Raw genomic sequence first — 27971 nt, forward strand, 5'->3', positions numbered from 1 at the left:
ATTCTATAAAACTGTTTCATATTTATAGACAAGAAAAGCCAAGATTTCATTCCTTCTACTTTTTAAAACCACATAACCGTATTTAAGGCAGTGGGTCTCAACAAGTTTTGATTGTGACCCTCTTAGGCCAGTAGGCCTTGTGGTCCATTTGTCCCTACTTTCCAATGGAAAATTAACTAGGTGATACCAATAGAATATGACTGTAAGTACTGTAGGGTACGGATAATTCATAGTATCATTTTTAGAAAATCTGGGTAATGTGAATTACAACATGCTAGAAGGTAAAGCAAGCAACCTAAAGCAAACTAAGGTCAATAGTCTAATGATAATATATAATTAAAAAAAGCAACTGAAAACTATAGGTAACTTAAGAAAATCCTGCTGATGTACCAATATAGCATTCCTCCTGAAAACTGTGGGAACCAGAACCATCTACACTTGGGCTTGAGCAATAAGAGCACCACTGTACTGTTGGTTGCATGGATACTAGGCATCTTGGAAAAATAGTGAATTAGAATATTGAGTAAACTCTACTAATGCATTATTTTATGATTATTCAATTATTATATTATATTATTATAACCTTTTAAACTCATTTAGTAGGTTACTAATAAGCAATATCTAGTCACAAGTGAAAATTAAAGTCTGTGAAATTACGTGTTATTTGCCCATAAGAATCAAAGGAAGGACTGTCATTTCTGCATAAAGCCTCAGTCACCAGGAGCCGTTTGCTAAGGACAGCCCAATAGTTTGAGAATCACCACTCTAGGGAAGTGCTCCAGTGGGAAACACGTGTCACAGTCCAGGCTGTTCCCATGTAGGCTTTGCCAGTGCTACTACGAATTTGGCATTAACACTCTAGAAACTGTGAAGTCATCCACAGGAACCAGAGAATACATATGATATAAATACAATAATATTTAGAATGGATATCTGCATGCACCCCGGTGAGGAGAAACATCATGTCACACTGTACCATGGCTGTCATCTAGGTGAGTAAAGTCAAAGCGTGGAGAAAGTGGTTATTATAAACAATTGTTAGCTCAGAGATGGTTATCTAGCCACTGAAACTAACTGCCCTCTTATTTTAGCTACATTGATCCTGAAACAATGCAGCTAAGACAGGCCTATATTAGACAAACCAATCTTTATAACTGTAGATAAATTTAATTATAAATGTTTATAGGCTGCCAATATAGCATATTTTTCATCTTCGTGATAATAATAGCTCTGGCTTCTCTAATAGATGGTAAAATCCTTATGAGTAGACATGACTTTACATGACTTCATTCATCTAAAAATGTGAGTTTTGGAGTCAGATTGCTTGTACTCATATTTCAAGTCTGCTACTTTCTGGCTGTATGACCATGAGCAAGGTAAACTCTGTGTTTCAGTTCTTCAAAATAGATATAATAATAGTAGCAACCTCAGAAGGTCAATTTGAAGGTTCAATGAGATAACGTATGTAAGTTCTTAGCATAGGACCTTAGTAAGCAATAGGTAAATGTTAGCTATTATTATTAGTAGCAGTGGCAATATTATTATTATTTATATATATTCCACAGCACTTATTGGGCCTTAAAGATAGTTGGCACTACTAGAATTGCTGTTGAGTTTCTGCTAAATTATGTTATTTTTTGAGGGGCAATTTGAAACACTTGGGATAAATGATAAATACTTCTATATATTTAATTTTTTAAATAAACAAACAAAAGACTTTGAGATTTAAATATTTCACAAAGAAAAGTATTTTCCCTTTCTCATTATTGTGTGTAGGCAGAGAAAAAGTCTAAACATGAGTAAGTGGGGTAAGATGGTAATGGGAGTAAATATTAAATCAAGAAATCTTCCATTTACATGAAATAACAGCATAGAATTGAACAAGTTTACTGTTGATGGTAGTCTTGCCCAGCTGGTGTATGAGAGAGAAACTCTGCCAATGTTCAAATCCCAGCTCCACCACTTAACTGCTTATTGTTAGTGCCTCAGCTTCCTAATCTGTAAAATGGGGATAATACCAGCACCTTTCCTCATAGGTTTTTTACGAGGATTAAGTGAGTTAAAATTTGCAAATTACTTACAATAGTGTCTGTTTCATAATGTTAATTTACTTGTTAAATTTTTAAAAATAAGATGTCTTTTAACAGCTCTCCACCTCCTTCCTCCAGAAGCTCCACCAAAAATCCTTTCACAATTTGATGGAAATGGCTAAGAGTACTTATCAGAAGTGAAATAGTAACTGAGTGTTTGCAGTTATATCCTAAATAACTAAGACAAGCCAATGTTGGAATGTTATGAAACAAATCATCCAGATTTTTTAACACCTACTCAAAATCTGTTTTACATAAGCCACCTAAAATCACATTATTCAGTTTATGAAAGTGTACCTGCATGTTGCCTAGATCCATATCAAATTTTACTTTTCTGGCTTCTCAGCATGTAGATTTAAAATAAATTATTATTTTGTTTATGGATTTAGTTCAGCAGCTTTAATGTGAGAGCAAGGTGCCATATGTATATCATATTAAGCAAAAAAAAAGTCCTGATTCTAATCATCCCTTATCTAAAGGCTTTCATCACTACATTTGGATTTCACACACACACACACACACACACACACACACACACACATCAGACACTGCTGTCTGCCTTTGCTTCATGTGCTCTCAGGTCAGACGAGGGTTTTGGCAGCTAACAACTCCAGTTTCAGACAGAGAATCAGTGAGTAGGTAAAATAAAGTTATACTCTTTTGAAAAATACCATCACATGCTTGGCTGACAGGCATACTGCGACCTCCATAACGAGAGGGCAGTGATAGGAAGAGAGCAAGAACTAGCTGGAGTGGAGGAGATGAGGCCAGGCTGAGGGGGAGCTAATCCTGTTGCCCTGGTGGCACCTGTGGAGCAGAGCAGTCTTGTAAATCACCCTGATTAAAGGTACAAACTGGGACCTGCTTTGAGAGGGAGCCCAACATGGTGAGTGTAAATTACTAGGTGATTCCAATACTCTCTTAAATGGGTGGGTGGTCAGAGTTAGGCTCCACATGGTCTGTCGTCTGTATCAGTAAACCAGCCAAACCCTCGTTGGAGGAGGCGCCAGTAAGGGCAGAGTTCCCATCTTTGGAATGAAATGGAAACCTAATCGATAAAGTAGAATTTAGTCATGTGGACTAGACAAACATGATAGAAGACATTCAGAGCCCTATGCCTCTCCCCAGGCACATGGGACACTGAGCCTATGGTAATAGGTTCCTGGTGGTTCCCACTCTGAACACACCCCAACTGAAGGTCGGCTTGTACTGGGCAGGGCTGGTCATGGAGGTGGCTCTTGTTTTTGCAGGCTGAGGACATCAGCTGAGAGATACTGAGAAAGGCATTGAAGTTCCTGTCACATTCACTCACTCATTCATTCATTTATTCATCACATTTTTATTGAGCACTTGTAAGGTACTAGACTTAAACTAGGTACTAAAATATAGTGCTGAACAAAATGGAGAAACTATCCTTTCCTGTCATGGACACAGACATGCCCTCTCTACCATATATAGTGAAGAAAGATACTAAGCAGATAATCACACAAATAAATACGTAATTATGAATCGTAAGAAAGTTTTCAAAGAAAATATACAGGGTGCTAAGAGACTATAATAGGAGAAACTGATTTAGTTTAGGGTGTGGTGGTCAGGGAAAGTCTCTCTGCAAATTCAGGTTTAGATAGGAGTCAGCCAGGGGGAAAGATGGGGTAGAAGCATTCTCAGTAGAGGGAGGGACATGTCAAAAAGGAAAGAGGTGGCAAAGACTGGTGATAATTCGGGTAGTTAGAGCATTTGTGAATGATTTCTTTTCAAATAAGTTTAAGAAAAATACATAAATTGGAATAACAAATATATGGAATTAATAAAAAATAAAATTATGTATTTTACAATACCATAAACTTCTAAATCTTCTTTATTATTATATAAACATTTCTGCTATAATTGCTAAGAGGAATGAGTCATGCTGAAGTAAAACTGTATTTGCCTGGCTTTGTGTATTATTAGGCTGCTTTCCAGAATAGACTAACGGGGATTATAATCTAGGAGCTTAAAAAGGAACACCCTGCACACACACACACACCTTTAGTAAATTGTTTAAGGGTATTTAATGCTGATATGATCCTGCTATTAAATTCAACTAAATTTTCTCCAAATTTCAACCCAGACCACATGGAACTAGTATTATGATAGCAGCCTTACGAAACTCATTATTCCATCTTTATAATCCTCTTCCACTTAAGTCCTATTTCATTAAAAATAGTTGTGCTATCCAAAGGAATAATTGGTAAGAATGAAGAATAATGGTTCATCATGAAGGTGATTGGATTACATATTGATACTGACCTTGTGTTTCTAAAAAAATTAACATAAGTAAACATTTTTTATTTTAAATAAGTACATATATACAGATTAAAAAATAAAACAAAAATTCCTGTGAAATATAAAAAGCAATCATTTAAATATATTTTATTTTGCCTCCCAGGTCCAGGCAATTTTAACTATAGTACCCTGTAGTCTCAGTAATATATCATGCTGAATAACTACTTGTGTTTTATAACAGCAGTAGCTCTGTATGTTTTTCTGAACTTAATAAAAAAATAGTAATATAGAGCAAAAGAGAAACCTGGGTAGAAATCAATCCACCTACGAGAAATGTTATTAAAATCAACATATGAGCGCACATGTTTCTTCAAGTGAACTTTTTCAAAATTCACTCATTTAGTTATTAAAGCACTAATTCATTTGTGTATGTAATGCCTACCATGCATGGAGGACCAGGGCAGAGTGTGGAAAGATCCCTGCAGTAGGTGGTTTGGGTTCTAGTTCTTACTCTTACACTGTTTTGCAACACAGCTTTGGGTAAATCACTTTTTTGAGTTTTGAGTTTTGTCATTTGCAAACACGGTTGTTGTGAGGTTTAAAAGACGTAACAAATGTGGAAACTCCCTTGATAACTGTAAAAGTACTAAATAAATGCAAGTAAAGTCCTCTAAGGAACTTAAGAGTCTAATAAAAAACTCACCAATGAATGTTCTTTCTTTTTGAACACTGGTTATAGACATTGAACATACACTTTGGGGCTAACAATTATTTAGCTTCTTTTAAACCAGAGAATAGTTAGAAAATGTCCAGCTTTTCACTCTGAAATTAGTGGGTTAGTGTTACATGGGAGGACTTCCTCCATGATCAACAATATTCCTTACCCTGTGCTGTCTCTCTGTTAAAAATTAGTTGGGATAAATATCATGTATCTGGGAAATCCCTGTTACAGACTCAGGATATAGAATAAAAATAGGAGGCAAAAGTAGGCTCTGCTTTCTTTCTTGGAATAAACTTCTAGAAGTGAAGTTACTAGACCAGGTTCTTTGCACACTTAACTAAATAATGCCTTTCAGAAAGGTGGTAACAATTTATAGATAATACTAGATAATACTCACAATATTCCTGATTAGCAGTTTTACCTTTTACTATCTTCCATAATTTAATTACTCAAAATTCACAAGACTCAGCTATTTTCCTTCCTCACGCAGTATATTCCTGTCTGGACGTGCACGACAGGATGGCACAGGCTGAGTGTTTAAATGAGCCTTCAATGGCTTACCGTTCCTCTTACGGCAAATCCAAACAGTTTAATAGTTTACACGCTCTGGGTGAAGTGGCCTCTTCTTTCCTCTCTAGCTTCATCTCTCACTACCAGCTTCTCTCTTGAATAGGCCAGCTGTCTCTTATGTTTAGATCTTTGTTCAGGCTATTACTTCTGACTAGAACACCAGCTTCTCAGTGTGAAGATAGCATTTCTGACTAGTGATAGCAAAAGTGGCCCCCACCATACAGCTATGAGTATTGATTTCAGAATGACTGCAAATGTCTATGGAAAAAATAATAACCTGATTTGCCACTTATTCAAAGTAGCAGGTTTTGATATGTGCATTATTCTCTTGGAGAGGAAGAGGCTGGTGGTATGTAATGGGGGACAGGAGAGGATAGAGAACGAGCACCCAAGAGTGCTAACTGCACTCCTATGTCAACCCAAATATGAAAACATATTTCTTCATTTTCATTTTATGAGAGACCTAGCGAATAAGTAATTAGATGATTTAAAAGATACACTCAGGAAAGCAACTCAACTATGAGTTGTTAAAATCTTTCACATCTTGTATATCTAGATGGTCTGTCTTCCACAGCAGTGACAGATTAAATTTTTTGATGCTGTATACACTAAGCACAGTTGTTCAACTCACTTAAAAGCCTGTAGTCCATATTTTTCAAGGGCTTCTAATAAGAAGCACAACAAACTCCCTTTTAACCAAAATGTCATAAAATGGGTTGACTTTGTGATTTGAATGTTTTGGCTAACAAGATTCTCAGCCTCCACAATGCCATTGTCCTAGTTTCTCATCATCCATCTGGCCTTAATGGCCCTGCCTTTGGCCTCACATCTCTTGATTGATGCTCTGCACCAGAGAGATCCTATAGGTCAATCTCATCATGCAAGTCCCCAGGTCAAAATTCTTCAGTAGCTCTTTATTACTACAGGAAAGAGCCTAAGTACTTTATCATAAAATTCCTGATCTAAGCCCCACCTACTTCTCTAGGGTCCCATCTACTGCCCCTTCTCACATGCTTTCCTTCAACTTTTAATGAACCAGTAATTCTGAGCCACATGAAGTCCGTGGAACATGCCATATTTGCACACATTTGTGGCACACTTTCATACGCCTTCCCACAAAAATACTGCTTTTCACTCTTCACCCAAATGCTCCCCCTTCTGAAGCCTCTTCTCACTTCCCAAGAAGGCAAAGGCCGTTCTCCTACACTTCTTGCACCCACCCATTACAAACTGTATTGGGACTCTCGGTGTGTCTTTCTTTCCATATTACGGTGTGCTATGTCTTCTCATTTTTACCTCGAGAACCATGCTCTAAGTCTAGTGCATAGTAGATGTTCATTTTTAAATGAAATCATAAATATATTAAAAATCTTATCTTTAATGTTGAACTTTACAGCTATTCATTTACTGTGTATTATCACACTAATGATTAATCAGCTAATTATTAGTCTCCATAAATTCTGTGCATATTAAGTTATTTCATTAAAAATATAACCTGCTACAACACACGAACTCATTAAACATATGAACTGAAGAACAAAGCAATAAGCCATCATTCTTTTTAAACGTTTTTTTCAGGGCATAACATCTAAATTTAGGATCTTTTGTGAAAATCTGACAAGAGGATAAAAATAAATAATCTGGAATTTACCAAAAAGAGTCTGCCAATGAAAGTATTATCATAGAGTCTTTGAAATTTTACTTACATGGTATAGTGTGGCCTCCGGCACAGGTGTGCCCATGATATCTTGTCTCAGTGCATCCATTTGCAAACTAGGTAGCAATGAATAGTGAGTCGGGCTACTACTCTTATCACCCTTCTTTTTAGACTTCTTCCCTGTGTCTTTTTTGCTGTTTCTCTGAAACATGTATTCTTCTTGAGCAATTTTTTCATTGCTCATATATCGGAGTAGAGAGTTTTCTATATAAAAGAAGATAAATAGACCAATGTAAATACGCAAATATTCCAAAGTTCCTATTCTTCCTTAATTGTACTATGAGATTTTGTTTCAGAAATGTAACTTGACTTCATTTATGAAATACCTTTGTAGTGAAAATATAGAGGATCTTAATTATTTGGGATCATAGGGAAACAGGAAATAGATAGCCTATAGATTATTTCTCCAAGTTTTAGGTCTGAACAAACTATATCAGAATCACCTGCGGAAGTTGAATCAGAAGTTCTGGGTGTGTGGCTCATAAAATTTTTAACAAGCTCCCCCAGGGAGATTCTGCAAAAATTTGATGACAAACACTGACGTATGGCAGGCTAGGGAGCATCCTTGGAGAAGTTAAAACCCACACTATGGACCAACAGTGAGGAAACTTAGTTCATAAAACCTATGCTTAAATTGATAGCCAGAACTATCAATTGTAACTATTAGTACAGTGCTTCATAAGGCCTTTTTCCCCCAAGATGTCACTATCATATCAACTCCCAAAAGAGTGACTCAGAGAAGGCATATAAGTGTTCCCCTTTTTATATTTTTCTTGGTTAATTCTATAAAACAAATGAGGTTAGAAACTGAAGTTTGGAAGACGGAATGAATACATAGATGTAAAGGAATCTGTCAATATTCCTATATTTACCAACACTTTCAGAAATTCTCGCTCCATGAAACAAGTGTTAAGAAGTCTAATGAAGCAGATAGTCATGCTTACTTATCCCTGTGTAGTCTGTGGATCTGTGTATTAATGAAATAAATTCTGCACACTGGCTAGAAATAACAGGCAAGTGGGTTAAACATGTTATAAAGGAAGCTTAGTGACTTTAGGTTCTATGAAAAGTTTTTTTGCTTTGTTTTGAATAATTTTATTTTTCATCTATAACCTTAGGGATCTCATTTCAGAAAATGCAAGTAGCAGCATGACCCACTGGGCCCACCATATCCACACTTGGTTGAATCCCATTTAGTAGCAAAACTTCCAGTTGCTCTCTTTACTGCTCACCTCAATGGCAGGATAAGTGAACATAAAAACTTACTTTTGGTAGATACTTCAAGTGTAGCCCACCCCCAAGTAAGAAGATAACCCTGAACAGCAAACAGAAGAGAAAAAAAAGCAAAGCAGTTTTTTTTTCCATTTCTATATGGTTTTCATTAGAGTCACTGGCCCAGTTTCTATTAGTTTTTACCCATGTGCTTCAAAGCTCAATTTAACGTTATATTAATACAAAAGTAGTGAGGTTGGCATTGCGGACCAATGGGGACTGATCACAAACTCTTTCTATTTGTTGAACTTAATTCTTTTATGCAGTTTCACACTTCTGACCTTGTTTTCCAAGTATTAACTTTCAAATAACACTCAGATATTAATTTTTTACACTGTACTTATCTACCCTGAATCCCTTAGGAGGCATTCAGAGAAGATATCTACTTAATAACAGATCAAGATAGTTAAAGGTTAGTCTGAGTTGGTTTGGGTGTATCATAAAGTCAATGAGAGAATGAATAGTTTTCCACTGAAGCCACAACATCCTATTTAAAAAACATTTAAATTTGCTTTTTGTTTCAACAACCCAGCCTACACTGAAATTCTAGAACACTTACCTCTTCTACTATCTCTCTTCATCTTATTTGGATCTTCATAGTCCCCCACCCAATTATATTCCACTGGCATAGATATAGGTCGTAGCTTGCCTAAACACAGAGAACAAAATTCACATCACATTGTTTTTCTTCCCCACGTCCGCTCAAACTTAAACGGACTTTTAGCTACAGTCTGCAAAACACACTCACTCATATGCAACATTATGGTTGGCATTTGTGAAGGTGAAAAATATGTGTGTTTTGAGCCAGAAGGTGAAACTGCCTGTGGCAATTGGCCAGGTGATAATGCAAACTTAAGGCACTTTTTATAAATAATAAAGAACAGCCTAGGTTTGCTCTCTTAGGAGCCCCAGGCTTTAAGAATGTGGCCCTTTACAAAGAGGATCATCATTTTAGTGACTTCATTTTCAATAACTGGATCTGTCTTATTCCCCAATGCCCAAGTGTCTTTATCTTGATAGCCAATCTCCAGGATAGTAGCTCCTTGGGTTTAACCTGCCTGCCAGAACATTAACCCATCATTTCATGTTGGAACACCACAATACTAACTTCCCATCTTCACTGCCTCCTAACTCCTATCTGCTTTTTGGATACCACTATTCTTCAGCAATATGGCTATACTCTCTTTTACGGCCTAAGGCTGGGTCTGCCCCAAGCATCTCTTGCTATTGTGAACTCTAGTTTCTAGTTCCAAGTAATCATTGTTTTGGCCTGTCCCATTTCCCTCTGGGTCTGTGTTCTTACTAAAAAGCATTTTAATTTTACTTTAGCAAGCAGAACTCATGGCACAGACTTTGAGGATAGCTTTTCGGTGAGGCTGCAGTGTATTATTTCTGATCAACTTGAAATTCTTGAAGCACAAAACAGCCAAAAGAAAATCATACTGAAGTTTAAAAAGGATACCTAGCACAAAGTCTGGCATACAAATTTACTAACCAACATTACAGTTGGCCTTTGTGAAGGTTAATAAATTCTGAATGAATGAAAATTAAAGACTCATGTGGGACTGGGTCATAATAATAATGATGATTATGATGATCATGATAATAGTACTAACATGTATATATCATTTACCATATGCCACATATTGTCTAAGGGTTTTGTAAGTATTAAATTGTTTAATTATCAAAATTATGAGAAATACACTATTACCCTCATTCTACCAGATGAAGAGCCTGGGACAGGTTATGTAATTTACCCAAGGACACACAGTAGGTAAGTGTGTAGTACCAGGGTTCAAACCCAGGCACTCAAACACTACTTCTGTAGTAATTTTTGGTGACTTCAATATTCACCCTCCAATATTTTGGCCTCTCAGTTTCTTGAGGTTCTCTCCTCCACCCATTCTTGTGGTCATATGCTTAATCTTGTCACCTGCAAAGGCTGTAATTCTTCCCAGTACCCCAATTTCCTACCACCTTCTGCATTTTTAGCACACCCCCTACAGCACTCCAACAATTCTTCCTCCTTTAATCTACCAATCTTCCCACCTTTCAACACCTCCTGGTCACTGTATGTCCTCTTCACTTTGCTCCTTGCCCAGATACATTTCACAATCAAATTGCTATGAACACTCCATGGAGTTAAAAAATCCATCAAGATACTTCTTTCTCATTATGTTCTTAAGGAAAATGTGCCAATCTTATGGCATTTAATTATGTATGCTGATACAGCTTACTTAGTATATTTTCCTAAGCTCTTTGAAAGTCTGAGGATGAACTAGACATGATAAAATTATTATTATTATTATTATTGTTATTTTTTTTTTTTTTGCAGTACGCGGGCCTCTCACTGTTGTGGCCTCTCCCGTTGCGGAGCACAGGCTCTGGACGTGCAGACTCAGTGGCCATGGCTCACGGGCCTAGCCACTCCGTGGCATGTGGGATCTTCCCGGACCGGGGCACGAACCCGTGTCCCCTGCATCGGCAGGCAGACTCTCAACCACTGTGCCACCAGGGAAGCCCTAGACATGATAAAATTATTAATGGGCCCCCCCAACGAAGTATTTATTTAATGGCTTCCTTTCAAGGTGTGCAAACAACTTTATAAATGATCATCTCAGTTTCCAAATTTTCATGGGGTAGATTTCTGCAATTTTACAGAGGGAATTTGGGTAAGCTGATGCACGTCAATATATTCTGCCCATCCAGGGTGGCATAAAGGTTTTAGGAAAGGTCTCACTTTGTCATGTCTATTCAACTGCTTTCCAAAATCAGTCCTCCAGCTTTTCAATGTTATGAGTGCTATATTTTCAAAGTTCTTACAACTCATTTCTTTAGAATCTGGTTTTAAGGATAAACTCCATTTCAGCATGGGCACTGAAACTGAAATAGTTAACAGCTCTAACACTGTTTCTACATGTCACTAAGAAAATCTTTTGAAAAGTGAAAAATCCAACCAATAAGCGTTGTTTTAACTTTCTCTCGCTAAGAAAGAAAATAGTCTGATAGTTTTTGAAGAATTGATTGGTTGTTTGGAGTCAAATAAATGTGCACAAAAACAAGAAGAAACTTCTCACATACAATACAAAATATATAATTGTATTCGTTGTATTTCACGTCATATTCTCTGAGATTTTCATGGAACTAAGCCAAGAAAGAATGTAATTAAGCCTTTGCTATGTCTGGTTATATCATTCACCATAGGAAAAAAATTTGCAGAAGGTTTAAACACTGACTTTTTATGGAGTGATTTTTTTTAAACAGAAGTATACTGTATATTACTGATACAAAATTGAGGAAAATACATTGAACCAGACAAAAAACTGAGATAAAAAGTCTTAATTAAAATTTACTTTTTATAGGGACATCAAGTTTTTGCTTTTACTAGTTAATAAAGCTGTGAATTTTAGCAATGCAAATCAAAATAAGTATTTTTAAAAGTAAAGTGTATTATTTGTTTAGTTATAACAAATAATGTTGCTTATAAACAATGCTTTTATAAATTTTTTATTGTGCTAAAGTATTGAAATAGATTTAGTAAACAACAGTCTTTGGCAAATTAAAAAATAGACAATGGCTTAAATTATTTCTAATTTTAAATATATAGATCTTTGATTGCAGCTTGGAAATGCTTGCCACTGTGTATTTATAGCAGTGTTTTAATTTCATAACAGCAAAGTTCAAATGGAAAAAAATCTTTATGGTTTGATGCTATAGTGATGCTAAGAAAAAGAGTTCTACATGCATTATTGCTAGATTTAAATCAAATGTACACTATTATTAATACAGGCAAAGTATTTTTATGCTCGTATGACCTTTTAAGCCTTATTAAACACATCTGACTCATTCCGATGTAATTGTGCATAAATTAGTAATAAATCTCTGAAAAATAATTTGGAAAATTGAAAGGTATCTCTTTATGTAATAACGCTATTTACTAATTCATAAGGAAAATTAATAATAGTCAAGAATATAGTAAAAACATGAAGATAAAAGCCCATTTAAAAATTTTGCTGACTACTTCCTCTTACAGAAATTTTTTATTCCTTTAAGCATGAAACATTTATTAATTATAGAGTTCATTTGACACATCATCATAAACCTTGTGATAAATCTGTGCTAGTATCTCATAGTTAAATTATTATTCTGTTACTTGGCTTTTCATATCTGTTGTACATCTGGAGCATTCTAACTGAGATCTCTATAGAGGCAGGAATTGTGCACTGTATTTCTTATTGTAATCTAATAAATGTTCAAGAAGTCAAAGATAAATACTTTTGGATTTTGTTTGAATTTTATTCTGAAATTAATGGCAAGTAGCTTTTTAAAAATAATGAACTATATTTAGCTGCAATTAAACACAAACAGAACCTTAAATATAATTTAAAGAATATTTAGCACAGGGAACTATAATTCAATATCTTGTAATAATCTATAATGGAAAAGAATTCAAAAAAGAATCTATACATACCTATACATATATATGTATAGATATGTATATATATATATACACACACACACACACACACACACACACAACTGAATCACTTTGCTGTACACTTGAAACTAACACAACATTGTACATTAACTATACTTCAATATAAAAATGGTTAAAAATAAAATAAAGATATATTAAATCTAAAAAGAAAAAGCAGATAGGAGTTTTAGAAAGTCCAGGAACAAGCCAAACTAAACAGCATATTATAAGGCACATGTGTAAATTGATAAAAACTATTCTAAAAAAGCAAAGAAACAATAAATAGATAATTCAGGAGAGTAGTGATATTAACGAGATAGGGTCGGACAGGGATCCATTGTCCAAAGACAATGGTTAATATTCCAATTATTGGCAGGTTGCCAGAAGAACCAACCATGTGATTAGAGGGTTGGAACTTTCAGTCCTATCCCCCACCCCCCCACAACCTCCAGAGATGGGAGGGGGCTGGAGATTGAGTTTAATCACCAAGGACCAATTATTCAATCAATTGTGCCTATGCAATGAAGCCTCCATAAAACCCAAAAAAGGACAGGGTTTGGAGAGCTTCCAGGCTGCTGAACAGGTGGAGATGCTAGGAGAGTGGCGCACCTAGGGAGGGCATGGAAGCTCCAAGCCCTTGCCCCATGCCTTGCCCTATACATCTCTCCCATCTGGCTGTTCCTGAGTTATATCCTTTTATAATAAACTGGTAATCTACTAAGAAAAAAAAGAATACTGATGTGATGGAATGCCTTATAATGATCTAATACTCTGTTTTAATATGAAATTGCTATGTTTTAATACTAGTGTACAGAATTGCTTGAAAATAAACCAACTTTTTCCTTAGACAGTAAAGCATTTTCAATGCTATTACAAATGCTACAGTGCTCTTTGGCAGAGTTAATTGCTCACTCTCTTGGGCTCCCTTAGCTCTTCCCTAGTGCCTTTTGCATATATGATCCTTAATTATACTGTATTGTATCTGTCTGTTTATGGGTTTTTCTACTTTTTGGCAGGAACTTACATATCTTTGTTATGGAAGTTCCTGGCAAAGATTCTGACCCAGAGCAAGTATTCATTAAATTTCTTTTGAATGCTTGAATGAAAGGATGCTAGACATTAGGGAGATCCCAAATTACTGGACTGTTCACTGGATTCTACTCCCTCTTTCTTATTCAAGGGCATCTCTTGAGCAATTCTACCTTACTTGCTCCTGTAGCATCAATTTTTCCCTTTCGACCCAATGATTCCCACTAGCATACAAACATGCTGTAATTTCTCTAACCTTAAAAAAAAAAACCCTTCTTCAACAATAAACAGCCACCCTGCTGCCACTTAATTTCTCTGGTCCCCTTTAGAGAAAGACTCCTAAAGTCTCACTTCTATTCTCAGTCTCCAATTTCTCTCTTCCTCTTTTTCTTCCTAGCTTTACTGAGGTATGATTGACAAATTCAAATGTTATACATTAAGGCTGTACAGTATGACTTTTTAAGGTTTGCAATGTGATTATACACACACACACACACACACACACACACACACACACAGACACACACTGTGAAATGATTACCACAATCAAGTTACCACATCCTTCACCTCATATAGTTACCATCTGCATGTGTGTGCGTGTGTATGTGTGGTGAGAACACTTAAGATCTACTCTCTTAGCAAAATTCAAGTATACAATGGAAAACATTAGAGTGGTTCCTCAAAAAATTAAATATAGAACTTCCATAGGATCCAGCAACCCTACTTCTGGGTATATATCCAAAGGAAATGAAATCAGTCTGTCTAAGAGATATCTGCACTCTCATGTTCATTGTAACACTGTTTACAATAGCTAAGATATGGAAACAAAACAAGTGTCCATCAGTAGATGAATAAATAAAGAAAATGTGGTATATGTATACAATGGAATATTACTCTGCCATAAAAAGAAGGAAAGCTTGCCATCTGTGATGACATGGATGAAACTGAAGGACATTATGCTTAGTGAAATAAGCCAGACACAAAAAGACAAATACTGTATGATCTCACTTATATGTGGAATTTCCTCCTCTCTCTTGAACCTTCTCCAATTAAGCTCTTGCCCCCTGAACTCCACTAAAACTACTACTGTCAGGGTCACTAGTGCTTCCATGTTGCTAAATCCAATAGACAATTCTCAGAACCCTTGACTTTTCTGATCTGTCTGCAACATTTGACACAGAGGATTATTCCCTTCTTGAAACACTTTCTTTACCTGGCACCCAGGATTCTGTCTTCCTCTGGTTTTTGTCTCCTCTTCTCTTCCTAAACTCACATGCATCCTTCAGAGCTAAGCAAAAATGTCATTTCCTCAGGGATACTCTCCTTGACCTTGTTCTAGGTTGGGTTCCTCTATGTTTGTTTTTATTTTCTTTTGTAGCTTTTTAAAAATAGCATGCCAGTTATAGTCAAATAAGTATTTATTAAATTAGTTGCTTCAATTCTGTTCCTATTCTAGAATGTAAATTTCACAAAGGAACAAAAATTTCTCTGTCTACCCGTGGTATTCCCAGCACTTAGCACAGTGCCTTAAACATAGTAACAGCTCAATATTTGTTAACTGATTACTTGTTAAGAAAGTAAACAGGGGACCTTCCTCATACATTGGACTAAAAAGGTCCAAGCTATACCATTAGTTTCTATTTTCAAAGTTTCCTTCCCCTTCCTTCCTGTCAACTTTCCATTCCCCTCCTTTTCACTCTCCCTCCCTCACTTCCTTCTAAGGAACCTGACCAACCACTTTCATTATTCTAACAAATTGAGCCTAACAGAGCTGTTTGGTAATCAAGCCAGAACTAAAAGTCCTGCCTCCTGATTTCTTATCTAGAAACATTCCCATATTAAGCTACCCATGATGTATGCTGAAATACTACTGAATTGCTGCCTTTTTCAATTGTATCCCTCCCCTACCTTTTAAAAACTCTGTCCCCAACATGCTAAAATCATTAAGTTTCAGGGTGATATACAGCATCTGAGAAGTAATCTTCTCAATTACAGTTGTCAAAGAGTTGAAAAAAAAGACTGCAGAGAAATTTCTCCTTACGTCTGATATATCCTTTAATGCTCACAAAAGAAGCTTTCTCTAGAGGCTAAGGAGAAAAAATATGTACATACACACATATACACATCTGTTCTGAATATTTTAGCCAATATTTTGATGAAAATGAGTGTATTAAGGAATGTTAAGCTATAAGCATGCCACATACATGCCATCAAACTCCCCACATACCAGACAGAAAAATTGCTTTCAGATGGTTGACTGCATTTCTAGGAAAACATCCCGAGATTATTTAAGGTAGAGAATCACACATTTAAAGAGGAGTAAAATTGAATTAAGTGGAAAGTCAGTAATTTTTTAAGGATAAAGGCAACATATCTGGATCTAGTAAAATAAGTAAAAACTGGGCACTCTGATCCCTAGGGCCATATTTTTAAATTTTCATTTCTGGATAAAAGAGCTTGGGGAAAAAGTGGCTTGTAAACATCACAATGTGATGATTATTTAAGTACTGGATTTAATGCCTTATAATATAAATCAAATACAAACCTAATGATTATTAATTTGAAATCGTCTCAGTTGCATTAATGGAGAACAAAAACAATTAAAATCTCATTTCAAAGAATAAGCTACATCTTGTTTGTGAATTTTCCTATTGCTTCCTAAAGGTTATCTAGACTTCAAATGGGGACTCACATAAAAATTGTTGAAGGAGAAAATTTTGAACTGCATCAAAAATTATAGGGAACTTTTAACACTTGATTCCAAGGCTAATTACATTTTGAATCAAATTACATTCTACCAAGAGAGCAAATGTGCTGTACACACTGGAGTTCAGAAAGGTTATTTTAGTCGAAATGCTGCCACTGTGCATAGAGACGGGGAAGGATTCACATGGTTTAAATACGGTCTAAGCGGCAAAAGAGTTCTGGGTTCTCTTTTGAAGGCTCTGGTGGGTAAAAAAACAATGAGCTCTGCTAAATACTTTTGCCCCCTGCTGTGCTCAGCAATACAACTGTGGGAAAGAAAGATGATGTGGGGTAAATAGTATTTGGTTAAAAACATCCCATTTTCAAGTTAAAAACTACAATTAAAGCAAACTATTTTTAAAGATCTTAGTAAAAGCAGTATCTTGAAAATCTTATCAACCTATAGAAGACAGTCACCCCTTCTCATGAAAAGCGAAAAGGACAATGATTAAGACCTTCAATTGAAGACCCTCATTTGAAATAAACAAAACGACGTAATAACTTTATAATTCCTTTCACATATTTTTCTCTTTGGGATCATATTAGTCAGTGAAGTTAGAAAGAAAGGTAGAGATGAAAAACTTCACACACACCACAGTTAATTTCTTAGGATTTCACCGATAATTAGTTTTGGAGTCAGCCTCTGAATGTAGACTTTGAACTTCTATTTCAGTACTCTTTTCACTGCATTAAATTGCCTCAGTGATGAATTCAAGACCATTGCATTACACAAAAATCCAATTCATTTTTCTTCAAAAATAATTCACTGACATGTATGATTACTGCTTTTTAAAAAAGTATACTCCCAGCCAGTTTGCAACTCTTGCAAAAAGTTCTTAAAGGCTAGGTAAAGAACTAATGGAGGATCAGAACATAAACTGTAGATGTAACTGTATTTGTTGTCCATCCCTTAACAAAGATGGAAAATAAACTGGTTTGACATGATGTGTTATTTATAAAGTGATGCTAGGTTGTCATACTTTTAAATGGCTGTATGTTCTTTTAATTATTTCCTCTAATGTCTCCAGTCATTAAGATAATCAGTGTATAATTTTTAGTCATCTCTCTTTTAACAAGATTGGCTATAACACTTGACATTTTCTATCCCCAGGGTTCTATTTCCTTCATGATTCTAGCAAATTGTTTTGCAGTGATACCAGTAATTCTATGACGAGCCATGCACTGATCTTTCCAGTTAATATTTATTACTTTAGTTTGGACTTTCATCACAAATAAGATTTACTCTAGAAAATGGCTTTTCTGCACAATAAAAATGAAGATGACATTCAACAAGCTGTCTGCTGGGGCAGACTTCAAGTTAAGAATAGAGGCTTTTCCAAATGCTTATCTGTTAGGTCAGCTGTTTGCAACTTAAAACAAAGAAATTTTAGCATTGGTATATTGGTCTTTAAGAGGAGCTGCAACTCTATTGCAGCCTTTCCAAAATATATTCCATCAAACATTAGTTCCATTGGGAGGTTAATAAATATTTTGTGACCAAAACCAAAAAAGATGCAATGTACAAATACATGTGGGAAACAATAAGCTAACCCCAATTCAACAAGATTTTCAAAGCCTTTAGTATGCTAATGTGCATTTATTAATCTCCAAGAGGGGGATAAAATATGCAGAGCTTCCCAATCTTATTTAACCACGTAATCTCTTTCATTTACAAAGATTCTCTTTCAGAACTAGTGATCTGAAGAACATACATAGGAAAATGCTGGATTACTTAAGCCACATTGTGATCTGAAAGCAGACACTAACCACTCTATTTAAATTTCACCTTGCTGCCATTTATTACATCTTTTTCCCATTGAGGGAAAGTGCATTCCGATTTCAACTAGGCACAATGAGTTCCCTCCTGTTCCAGGGGATGTCATGATTAGGTTTTCTACTATAGAGCAGGGTAAGTCATCTCAGATACTCACAACCTTATAGAGAATATGCTAAGTTTGAGTAAATGCAGGTCTATCCTTCCAGAGCAGTAAGTTCCCAGATTCTTTGAATAAAAAAAAGGCAATTGGTCCTATGTCATACAAGGGCTCTTTGATTTTCTAGTCATATACATCTGCTTCTGTATTCAATTTGTCTGCAACTGATTCTTCTTAATTTAGCTAGGGTTTCTCAACAGCAGCACTCTTGATGTTTTGGACTGGATCACTCTTTATTGTTGGGGGCTGTCCTATTCATTGTAGGATGTTTAGTAGCATCTTGGGCCTCTATTCACTAGATACCAGTAGCACCTCCACTCCCATTTATGACAACTACCAATGTCCCCAGAAATTGCCAAATGCCCCTAGGGGGCAATACTGACCCCAGTTGAGAATCTCTGAGTTGGACTGTTTCTATTCTTGGCTTTCCCATTTTGTCTTTAAGGGAAGCACTAATATCTTTGTGTTAATTCATTTGAAGAGTTTTTCTTTTCCTCTAATAGTTGCATCAGCTTTGCTGATTTGGTTTGCTAATCCTTCTTTTTTATCCACATATTAATATTCTGGAACTTTATTAAAAGTTTTTTTTTTTTTTCCTTAAGCTTACTGTTTTATCTATTACCTAGTACCTTCAATTCTTTCAGGGCAATCTGATCTTGCCAGGTTTCATTTCTTTGAAAGTCTCCAACTATTTAACTTATTTCACATATTATTTTCACTATCCTTTTTTAAAAGCAACTAATCTTAAACTTTAAAAAAGTGTGGGGTTTGAACTGTTTTCAAAATTTTGATGCTGAGAGGTTATAACTAGGCCCTTCTGCCTAGCATATGAGGCAGTGATTTCAATAACAGAACTTAAAAGAAGACTTGGATCACGAAGGTTTCTAGTGTTATGAGCTATTTGATGCTCTTCCTTCTACTTTTCAAAACCAAACCGAAAGAAACAAGCAAATCCTATATTTCTTTTAATTGGTATGATTTAAATGGCTGGTTATTTATTGGGTAGGTAGAGGGACCAAACCGAGGGAATACTTCCATTCCTTTTGTTCTTTATTAAGTCCCTCCACAGGAAAGGAGGAAGTGTTAATTTGATCCATCAGCACTTCAGAATCTTTGAGACACTTTCATTTATGAGCAGCAGTAATTTATTATGCCATTCAGGCACCATTTCTTGTAAGCATGGTTTCTTTTTTTTTTTTTAAGTCTTTATTGAATTTGTTACAATATTGCTTCTGTTTTATGTTTTTTGGCCGTGAGGCATGTGCGATCTTAGCTCCCCGATCCAGGGATCGAATCCATACCCACTGCATTGGAGGGTGAAGTCTTAACCACTGGACCACCAGGGAAGTCCCTAGGCACCATTTCTTGAGTACTTTCTATGAGGCAAGACCAGTGCTAAGTACTTGAGATATAGTATCTCATTTAATGCTCATAAAAACACTAAAAGTAGTATTGCTATCCCATTTTACAGATAAGGAAACAAAAACACAGTGAGGCTAAGGCTCAATTACAAGGTCAATCAGTTATTAAAGGCCAAGCCTTGGCACCAAATTCAGGTCTATCTGACCTCAAAATTCATGCTCTATTTCTATCAGTAAAATTATACAAATTAAAGAAGAGTGCCTTCCCTAGGTGATTACTCTAATTTTTACATTAGGAACAGACTATTTTCTATTTCTATGCCAAAATATTGCTGAACTACTTTTCCATCAGTTACATGGTCCCTTATCACCATCACCTTGATATTCAAAATTATTTTGTGAAGCTAACTAACATGCAGTCTTTATGAAGTGTATTAAATAAGTCCAAAGGAATAAGAATTCCTGTGAGTATAGTACATATCTCATATTTCTGAATTTTTGATTCACTAATTTCTATTTCTATGTTTAGTTCTGCTTTGGAAGTAGTGCGTTTTACTTGAGCACAGAAATTTCTTGTGGTTAGAATCCCATTTTCTTTTCTCTCTAGCATAGCTGATGAATGACAGCTGAACTTTTATTTGATAAAGAAGATAATTTATATGCAAAAATCACAGTAAAGGGAACAAGCTTCTATTTGGAAATAAAGAAATGCAAATGTATTACGTGTACCTTTCAGAAATGTTTGAAATAATGTTATTAATTCTAATTTAACTGCCCAAAAGATAGAATGAAGTTGTAAGACAGAGAAAGGTGATTTTGAAGTATGAAAGACCCTGGAACCTTCAGACCATATCCCTACCTCACACTGATAAAACTCAGTTCACAGTATCACTGCCCATAAGTCCTTCACCATGCTACTGTTAAATCACTTCAAGCCATTTGCTATTCAAGTGGATAAAAGGGACATGGTATTTGGTTTTCTCTTGTCCCAACTACTCTGGTGGAAAATGTTCAGGTATAATATTACAGAAATTAATTTTCCTCAATGCACAGTGTGTACAAATAACATTTCTGAGGAGCACTTGTAAAATACCAACCTTGCATTCGTTCACGTGCTTTTTGTGAGGTCCTGGATTTTCAATAAATCAGAAAAGGTCTGAATTCCTTCAAACCAATATTATTCTATAATATTACTGTAAAAAATGTTTTTATCCTATTCTTATAAAATATGACCACTCACAACCACAAAGGGACTCAGCCAACTGTGTCTACCTTTTAGCAGGTTTCTATGCACAGAAATGTGCTATGATGGAACAGCAAGGGCAAGGAGTCTGTGAACAGTGAAAAGGGAAAGCTGATGGGAAATATTACCATTCTGAAAAGTTGCCAAGCAACTGATCTCATCAAATTTGAATCTTTGCCTTTGAAGCATGAGCAGATGAGACCAAATAGTGATTTAATGCTATCTTTTTTCACCCTTTTACTTTCACATTAAAGTTTCTTTTTTTTTCTGAACTTTCTGTTTATTCACTCCATCTTATTCTTGAAAGACTTTTAAATGGCTCATATTATTATTATTTACCTGTTGAGATATTTCAGTTCTTTGTTTTTTTTCCCTAGCTTTATTGAGGTACAATTGACAAATAAAAACTGCATATATTAACATGATGATTTGATATTATATGTAAACATTGTGAAATGATTACCACAATCAAGCTATTTAACACATCTATCATCTCAAATAGTTACCCTTTTTTTGTGGTAAAAACACTCAAGATCTATTTTCTCAGCAGCATTAAAGTCTCTATGTAATAATGACAACAGTGAAAAGAAATATCTAGCACATACTGGGCACTTTCTAGGCAATTTACAGTGTGTTGTCCTTAAATTCTAACAGAAAGTCTATGAGGCAGATATTATCATCTTCATTTAACAAATGAGAAAACTGAGGCCTTGAGTAACATTCCTAAGGTCACACTGGACTAATTAGATGGCAGTCAGGATTACCAAGTATGGCTGATGATAAAGTCAATGCCAGCGATCACTAATCTAGGTTGCCTCACCTACTATATCTGTATTTCCAGAAATCATTCTTGTTTATTGTTTTAGGAAAGTAAAACCTATTATATGCTCTCTCATTTAAAAAGGGCATACACATTGTTGCTAACTGTACCCCTCAATTTAGCAATCTTTTCCTAAAGTGTGTTAAGGCCATGTCTATATAAATGCATGTTTATTATAGTGTCAGGAAATACAAAACATATAGAAAAACATATTCGAACAGATCTAGTTCTGCTTGCCTGAAATCAAATGCTTGAATTTGGAAGGGGTAATGAAATTTTTGGAAATTATTTTCCTACACTTTTGCAAATTATTTTCATAATAGTTAGCTATCCAGTACCACTGGTAGAGTCAACAAATATCCATGGGTATTTAATCCCAGCTCTACCACTTACTAGTTGGGTAAGTTATTTAACCCATCTGTAAAGTGAGGATTCTATTAGTATCTACCTCACAGGGTTGTTGTGAGGATTAAATGGGTTAATGACTTTTAAATGCTTAGAAGAGTGCCTGGCATACATAAATCTCAACAGGTATTATTTACTTATTTTCTAGACGGGCCATCCACTGTCTATCCACACTGTATCTTACAGCTTAGGGCAAATAACTAATTTTTTAATTCACTCTTAGCCACAAAGAGTGGGTTCATGATATAAAATGAGAACTTTGGTTAATCAATACATTTTAAAGCTCTCAATTAGGATATTTTCAAATATTTTTCTTTCCATCTGTTTCTATGTCACAGTGTCTAATAGCAGAGCTTCCCTAAATATTTTTGTCTTATATATCTATCATATGAATGAAACCAAAAGCACACACTAAAAACTGTATCATGGGGCTTCCCTGGTGGCGCAGTGGTTGAGAGTCCCCCTGCCGATGCAGGGGACACGGGCTTGTGCCCCGGTCCGGGAAGATCCCACATGCCGCGGAGCGGCTGGGCCCGTGAGCCATGGCCGCTGAGCCTGCGTGTCCGGAGCCTGTGCTCCGCAATGGGAGAGGCCATAACAGTGAGAGGCCCGCGTATCGCAAAAAAACAAACAAACAAAAAAACTGTATCATGTTTCTCCTTTGCTTCTCAAAATCCTATTTAGACTCTTATAACTCTAAACCTCTTTGAGTAAACAGGTAAGCTGGGAAGTTAATAGGTAGTAATGGTGACTAAGTCCACATACTTGAAGATAAGGGTATTTGTAACTAAGAGCTAAGTTGAACACTGTAAGGCTAAAGGACTTATACAATGCCTTTTAAGGTATTACACAAGTGCTAACAGGTTAAATTACTGTCATTTTCAGAAAATATAAAATGTGGACTTTTTTTGTAACTTCAGGGTTTTTTTGTTTTCAATATACTTCAGCAGGATCAAGTATTTCATTATCATTGTTTTTAAATCCAAGAGAATATTGTCACACTTGGGGGTCCATGTAATGGGACCATTTTATAGGTTAAATAAAGAAGTTGTCATCAATTATTGCTTATTAAGGTTTGAAGTTACTTGGGACCTTTAGGGTCTGGCCTGGGAGATTTATATAAACCCTCAGATCTCAGACCTAGGTTTGAGAAGGTGTCAGGTATTTAGTGGGGATAACCAGCATTTAGAAACCCTGGATAATGACTATTCATCATTTAAAACTCAAGCATAAATGTCACTTTTATTTATGTGACTTCCCAGGAAGACTCTGGGGCTTCAGCTCCCAGGCTACTGCAGCACTCTGTTCACACCTTCTTACTTACCTAAAGTGGCTGCACTGCATCTCTTTGTTTTTTCCCTCTGCATTGTGACTGCCTTCCAGGGAAGATTTATGTTTTATTCATCTTTGCATCCCAAGTGCCTGGCTGACCTGATGCACACAACTAATATTAGCTGAATGAGTTAACAAATGAATTAATCTTTGGGAATACTATGGCCACAAATTCACGTATGTGAAAGGTAAGTTTTATTATTTAAGAGCTGATTTTAAAAAGGTAAATATACATTCAACTGCTAGCTACCTGGAACAACTTTCAAGTTGTGCCAGGGAATCTCTACTGAATAAGTATCTCTAGTGAAAGTTCAGACTATATGACCAAAAGTAAAAGAACTTTTGCTTTTACTTCGTTATCCCTCTTTTAAGCATATATACATTTCTTTTCTCCTAAGTGGTTTATAAAAGTATATCAAGAATCTAAAGGATATCTACTTTTTCTAAAATTTAAATGGTATTCTATTTTATTGGAAGAGATATGATCTGTGGAACATGATAGCACTAGGTGCTTTAAACCATAGTTTGAAGGAACTAAGAATTCAGAGCCATTTAAGTAAGAACTTAGTAAACTATTTTTTTATAAAGCTGTCAATAATCAACTTCATCTGGTGACTATAAGTTCCCCTTAAATTAAACATTCTTATCTACTTCAACACAAGTAGAAAATAGCCAGAAAATTCTGGGACATAACAAAAGAAGAGTTGCTATACATTAATGCCTATCCAATAATAGGTAGTCAATAAATACTTGTGCAACGAATTAACAAAAATAAAAATCTCATGTGATGGGGGGCAGGGGCAGGGATAAAAAGATGGCAGGCCTCTATACTGCAGAGGTTTACAATATAATAGTGGAGAAAAGCAAAGGTACAAATACCTTCAATTTATGACAGTTCAAAATAAGTGCCACCAGAGTAGTATAATTGAGAAGGAGCACATGATAAAACAGCACATGTACAGAGAATAACACAAAGCAAGATAGGTATGGTTCCTATTATTTAGGATCGTTTTGGCCAAAACTTTTCATACATAATTATTACCAAAGAGCTGTAAGGAAACAGGGCGTGGGTAATAACGTAGGTAATCTTTCGGGACCACAGGAGGGAGGCATATGGCCATAGTGAAAAAGTAAGGGAGGCAGGTGGAAAGAGAAAGTTAGAAACAACTTTCCTTCTGCTCAGCTCCCACTGATCAAGTCTGGACTAATCAGCAAGGATCCTGCCCTTCCCCCAAAACTGAAAAGGATGGAGCATAGAATTCCAGTTCAATACACTCATTCTTGCAATAGGACCATAGGTGTTACTACTTTAACTTTAGGCAACTTTATCTGCAAATCTTACAGCTACACTATATCAATTTTTAAGTATTTGTGACTGGGTTACTTTCTGGGTCATGCATGGAAAAACAGGAGTCAGATAAAAAATCCTGGGACATGGTAACTCTAGGCCCATCTTTGCTTTAAATACATTATGTCCTTCCTATTTAAAATCCACTCAAAATTTACAGCTTCTTATAAAAAAACAAAAATTGAGATGAGATTTTACCCAGAAAAGTCCATCTAAAGATTTTTTAATACCTGAGAAATAAGGAAATTTTATTTTAAATAAGTTATGTTAACAGTAAATATTCATTAAAAAAAAACGGGAAAAAAACCCTTGAACTAGTCCAGTTTGGCAACACCTGATCTACAAAAATTACATGTGAGTCAAAAAGGTTTCCGTAAATCATTAATGAGTTAAAATGCTACCTACTATTCTTGCTTATTTTTGGAAAACCTGGAATAAATTTTAATGTCATGCCTCATATTGTTGAGATTCCACTTGGAAGCACACGACAGACACAGATCAATTATAAAGATTCAAAAGCTATTAAGTAATTTTCACAACCCAAAAGCCTAGGAAAAGAAATTGAGATTCCCATACCAGACATAAGCTCTTTCATCAATGTAAGAGAAGAACTCTTACCATAAGTTGGGGTGCTTTCTCGTCTTCCTTGACTACTTGATCTTCCCTTTTCATATTCATAACAATACAAGACAGTATCTTCCTCCACAATATTAAACCTCTTTCGATATTCCTGATCCAGAAATGAATTTGGTGATTCAGATCCCTTATGCACTGGCTTGCCCACCATGTGTCCTCTGAGGTCTTCACAAGGAAGGTTTCCTTTTTCATCCCTAAAGAGATGGTAAAGGAGAAGGATGTAGAAAAGTGTTACAGTGGTAAAATGACAGAGACAGTCTAAAGTAGTAATAATGTCCTTCCTATATATCTTCTGATCTTTCCAAACTTTCTTTGAGGTTTATAGGGCAACTTTGAATTATTCCTGTTTTGCAGGAAAAAAAAAATGCCAAGGCTCAGAGAGGTTAAATGACTAGCCTAAAGGTTACACAGCTAGACATAGCCCATGGATCTTCTAACTCCTGCTCTAGTCCATGTTCAATACTATGGCACATGAAAGACATCATCTTAGCTCATAAATTCCTTTTAGTGCTTAAGAAAGTAGGTATAATGTTAACAGTGCTAACAATGTAGCTTTCTTCTGCCAGTTTATCTAACTGATTCATGGTAATATTTGCACTGCTTAAAAACAAAGATGTATTTAAGAACTGCCACTTCTGTGAGGGTACTGTGACCTTAAGAGCTAAGTTAGCACTATATAAACTGGTGTTGTAAGAATTTCAAACAGCTTGTTATTAATTTAAAATAAACCTTAATGAAAAGAATTATTCTCTGTATTTAAACTGTATTATCTCATTTAATAGTAAAAAAAGATATGTTCATGGAACTCATTCTAAATGGATATATCAAAATTTAATTACACATCAGCAACATTTCTTGTGGAGAGAGGGTGGAGAAACCTTACCATATATAGAGTTTAAGAATGGGATTTAAGATGATGGCAAGTTGATTTTTTTTTCTATAGGATTCTGAAGTGAAAAATCTCTAATTTAAATTTATGGGATCCCTAAAACTGTTACTCACACATAGTAAATATTAATCACACAGCCCAGGTGACTGGGACAATAATTTGGTAGAAATATTCCATTTAGGATTAGTTAAAATGAACCTTGCTTATTTTATGATAATTTCACTGACTAGCTATAAAATTTCTGTTAGAAAAGCTCATATTCTAGAACATGACTATGGATGTAAATGCAACGTTTCTTTCCTTGTTGATCACTAATTTTATTTCTTCCTAGTTCTTGTTTCCAGTTCTACCCTAAACAGTGCCATGAATACTATCAAACCAGATAAAATTTAAGTGCCAAGACTGAAATCTTAAATCCACAGAATAAACTGAATTATAACAAGACAGATAAAAATAACAAATTTATAAGTGACCTATTAAGTCTTATGAGATGGTGATGAGCTTATAAAGCTAATGTCAATTCTAAAATATGAGTTTCAGTTCACCAAAAATATTATACTTTTATACTACAGTATACTATACTTCTCTCTCAGTATACAAATGTCGAGGTTGGGTTTGTCCAAATGAAGAGAACTATATTCCTATTATTTGAACTATGTAGAAAGTAGTAAATAATATTCTCAAGACTGACTGAATCAGAAAGCTGTCACTCTTTTATTTTTTTTTATTTTTTTACATCTTTATTGGAGTATAATTGCTTTACAATGGTGTGTTAGTTTCTGCTTTATAACAAAGTGAATCAATTATACATGTACATATGTTCCCATATCTCGTCCCTCTTGTGTCTCCCTCCCTCCCACCCTCCCTATCTCACCCCTCTAGGTGGTCACAAAGCACTGAGTTGATCTCCCTGTGCTATGCGGCTGCTTCGCACTAGCTATCCTATTTTACGTTTGGTAGTGTATATATGTCCATGCCACTCTCCCTCTTTGCCACAGCTTACCCTTCCCCCTCCCCATATCCTCAAGTCCATTCTCTAGTAGGTCTGTGTCTTTATTCCCGTCTTACCCCTAGGTTCTTCATGACATTTTTTCCCCTTAAATTCCATATATATGTG

At 35.5% G+C, this 27971-nt stretch overlaps 1 protein-coding gene across 4 annotated transcripts in view; it reads right to left on the reverse strand.

Annotated features, from left to right (window-relative positions):
* CNKSR2 (connector enhancer of kinase suppressor of Ras 2) overlaps positions 1–27971 on the reverse strand; it is a 258534-nt gene that overhangs the window by 77497 nt on the left and 153066 nt on the right. For 2 of the 4 annotated variants that reach the window (XM_019927697.3, XM_019927695.3), the window contains 3 exons: positions 25948–26159; positions 9195–9284; positions 7353–7567 (listed from right to left, as the gene is read on the reverse strand). In XM_019927697.3, the coding sequence (XP_019783256.1) occupies positions 7353–7567; positions 9195–9284; positions 25948–26159 (517 nt within the window). The remainder of the gene's footprint in view (positions 1–7352; positions 7568–9194; positions 9285–25947; positions 26160–27971) is intronic. The other 2 variants (XM_019927696.3, XM_019927698.3) reach the window with 1 other exon arrangement.

This window comes from Tursiops truncatus, chromosome X (assembly GCF_011762595.2).
Source record: "Tursiops truncatus isolate mTurTru1 chromosome X, mTurTru1.mat.Y, whole genome shotgun sequence".
In the NCBI taxonomy this organism is placed as follows: Eukaryota; Metazoa; Chordata; class Mammalia; order Artiodactyla; family Delphinidae; genus Tursiops; species Tursiops truncatus.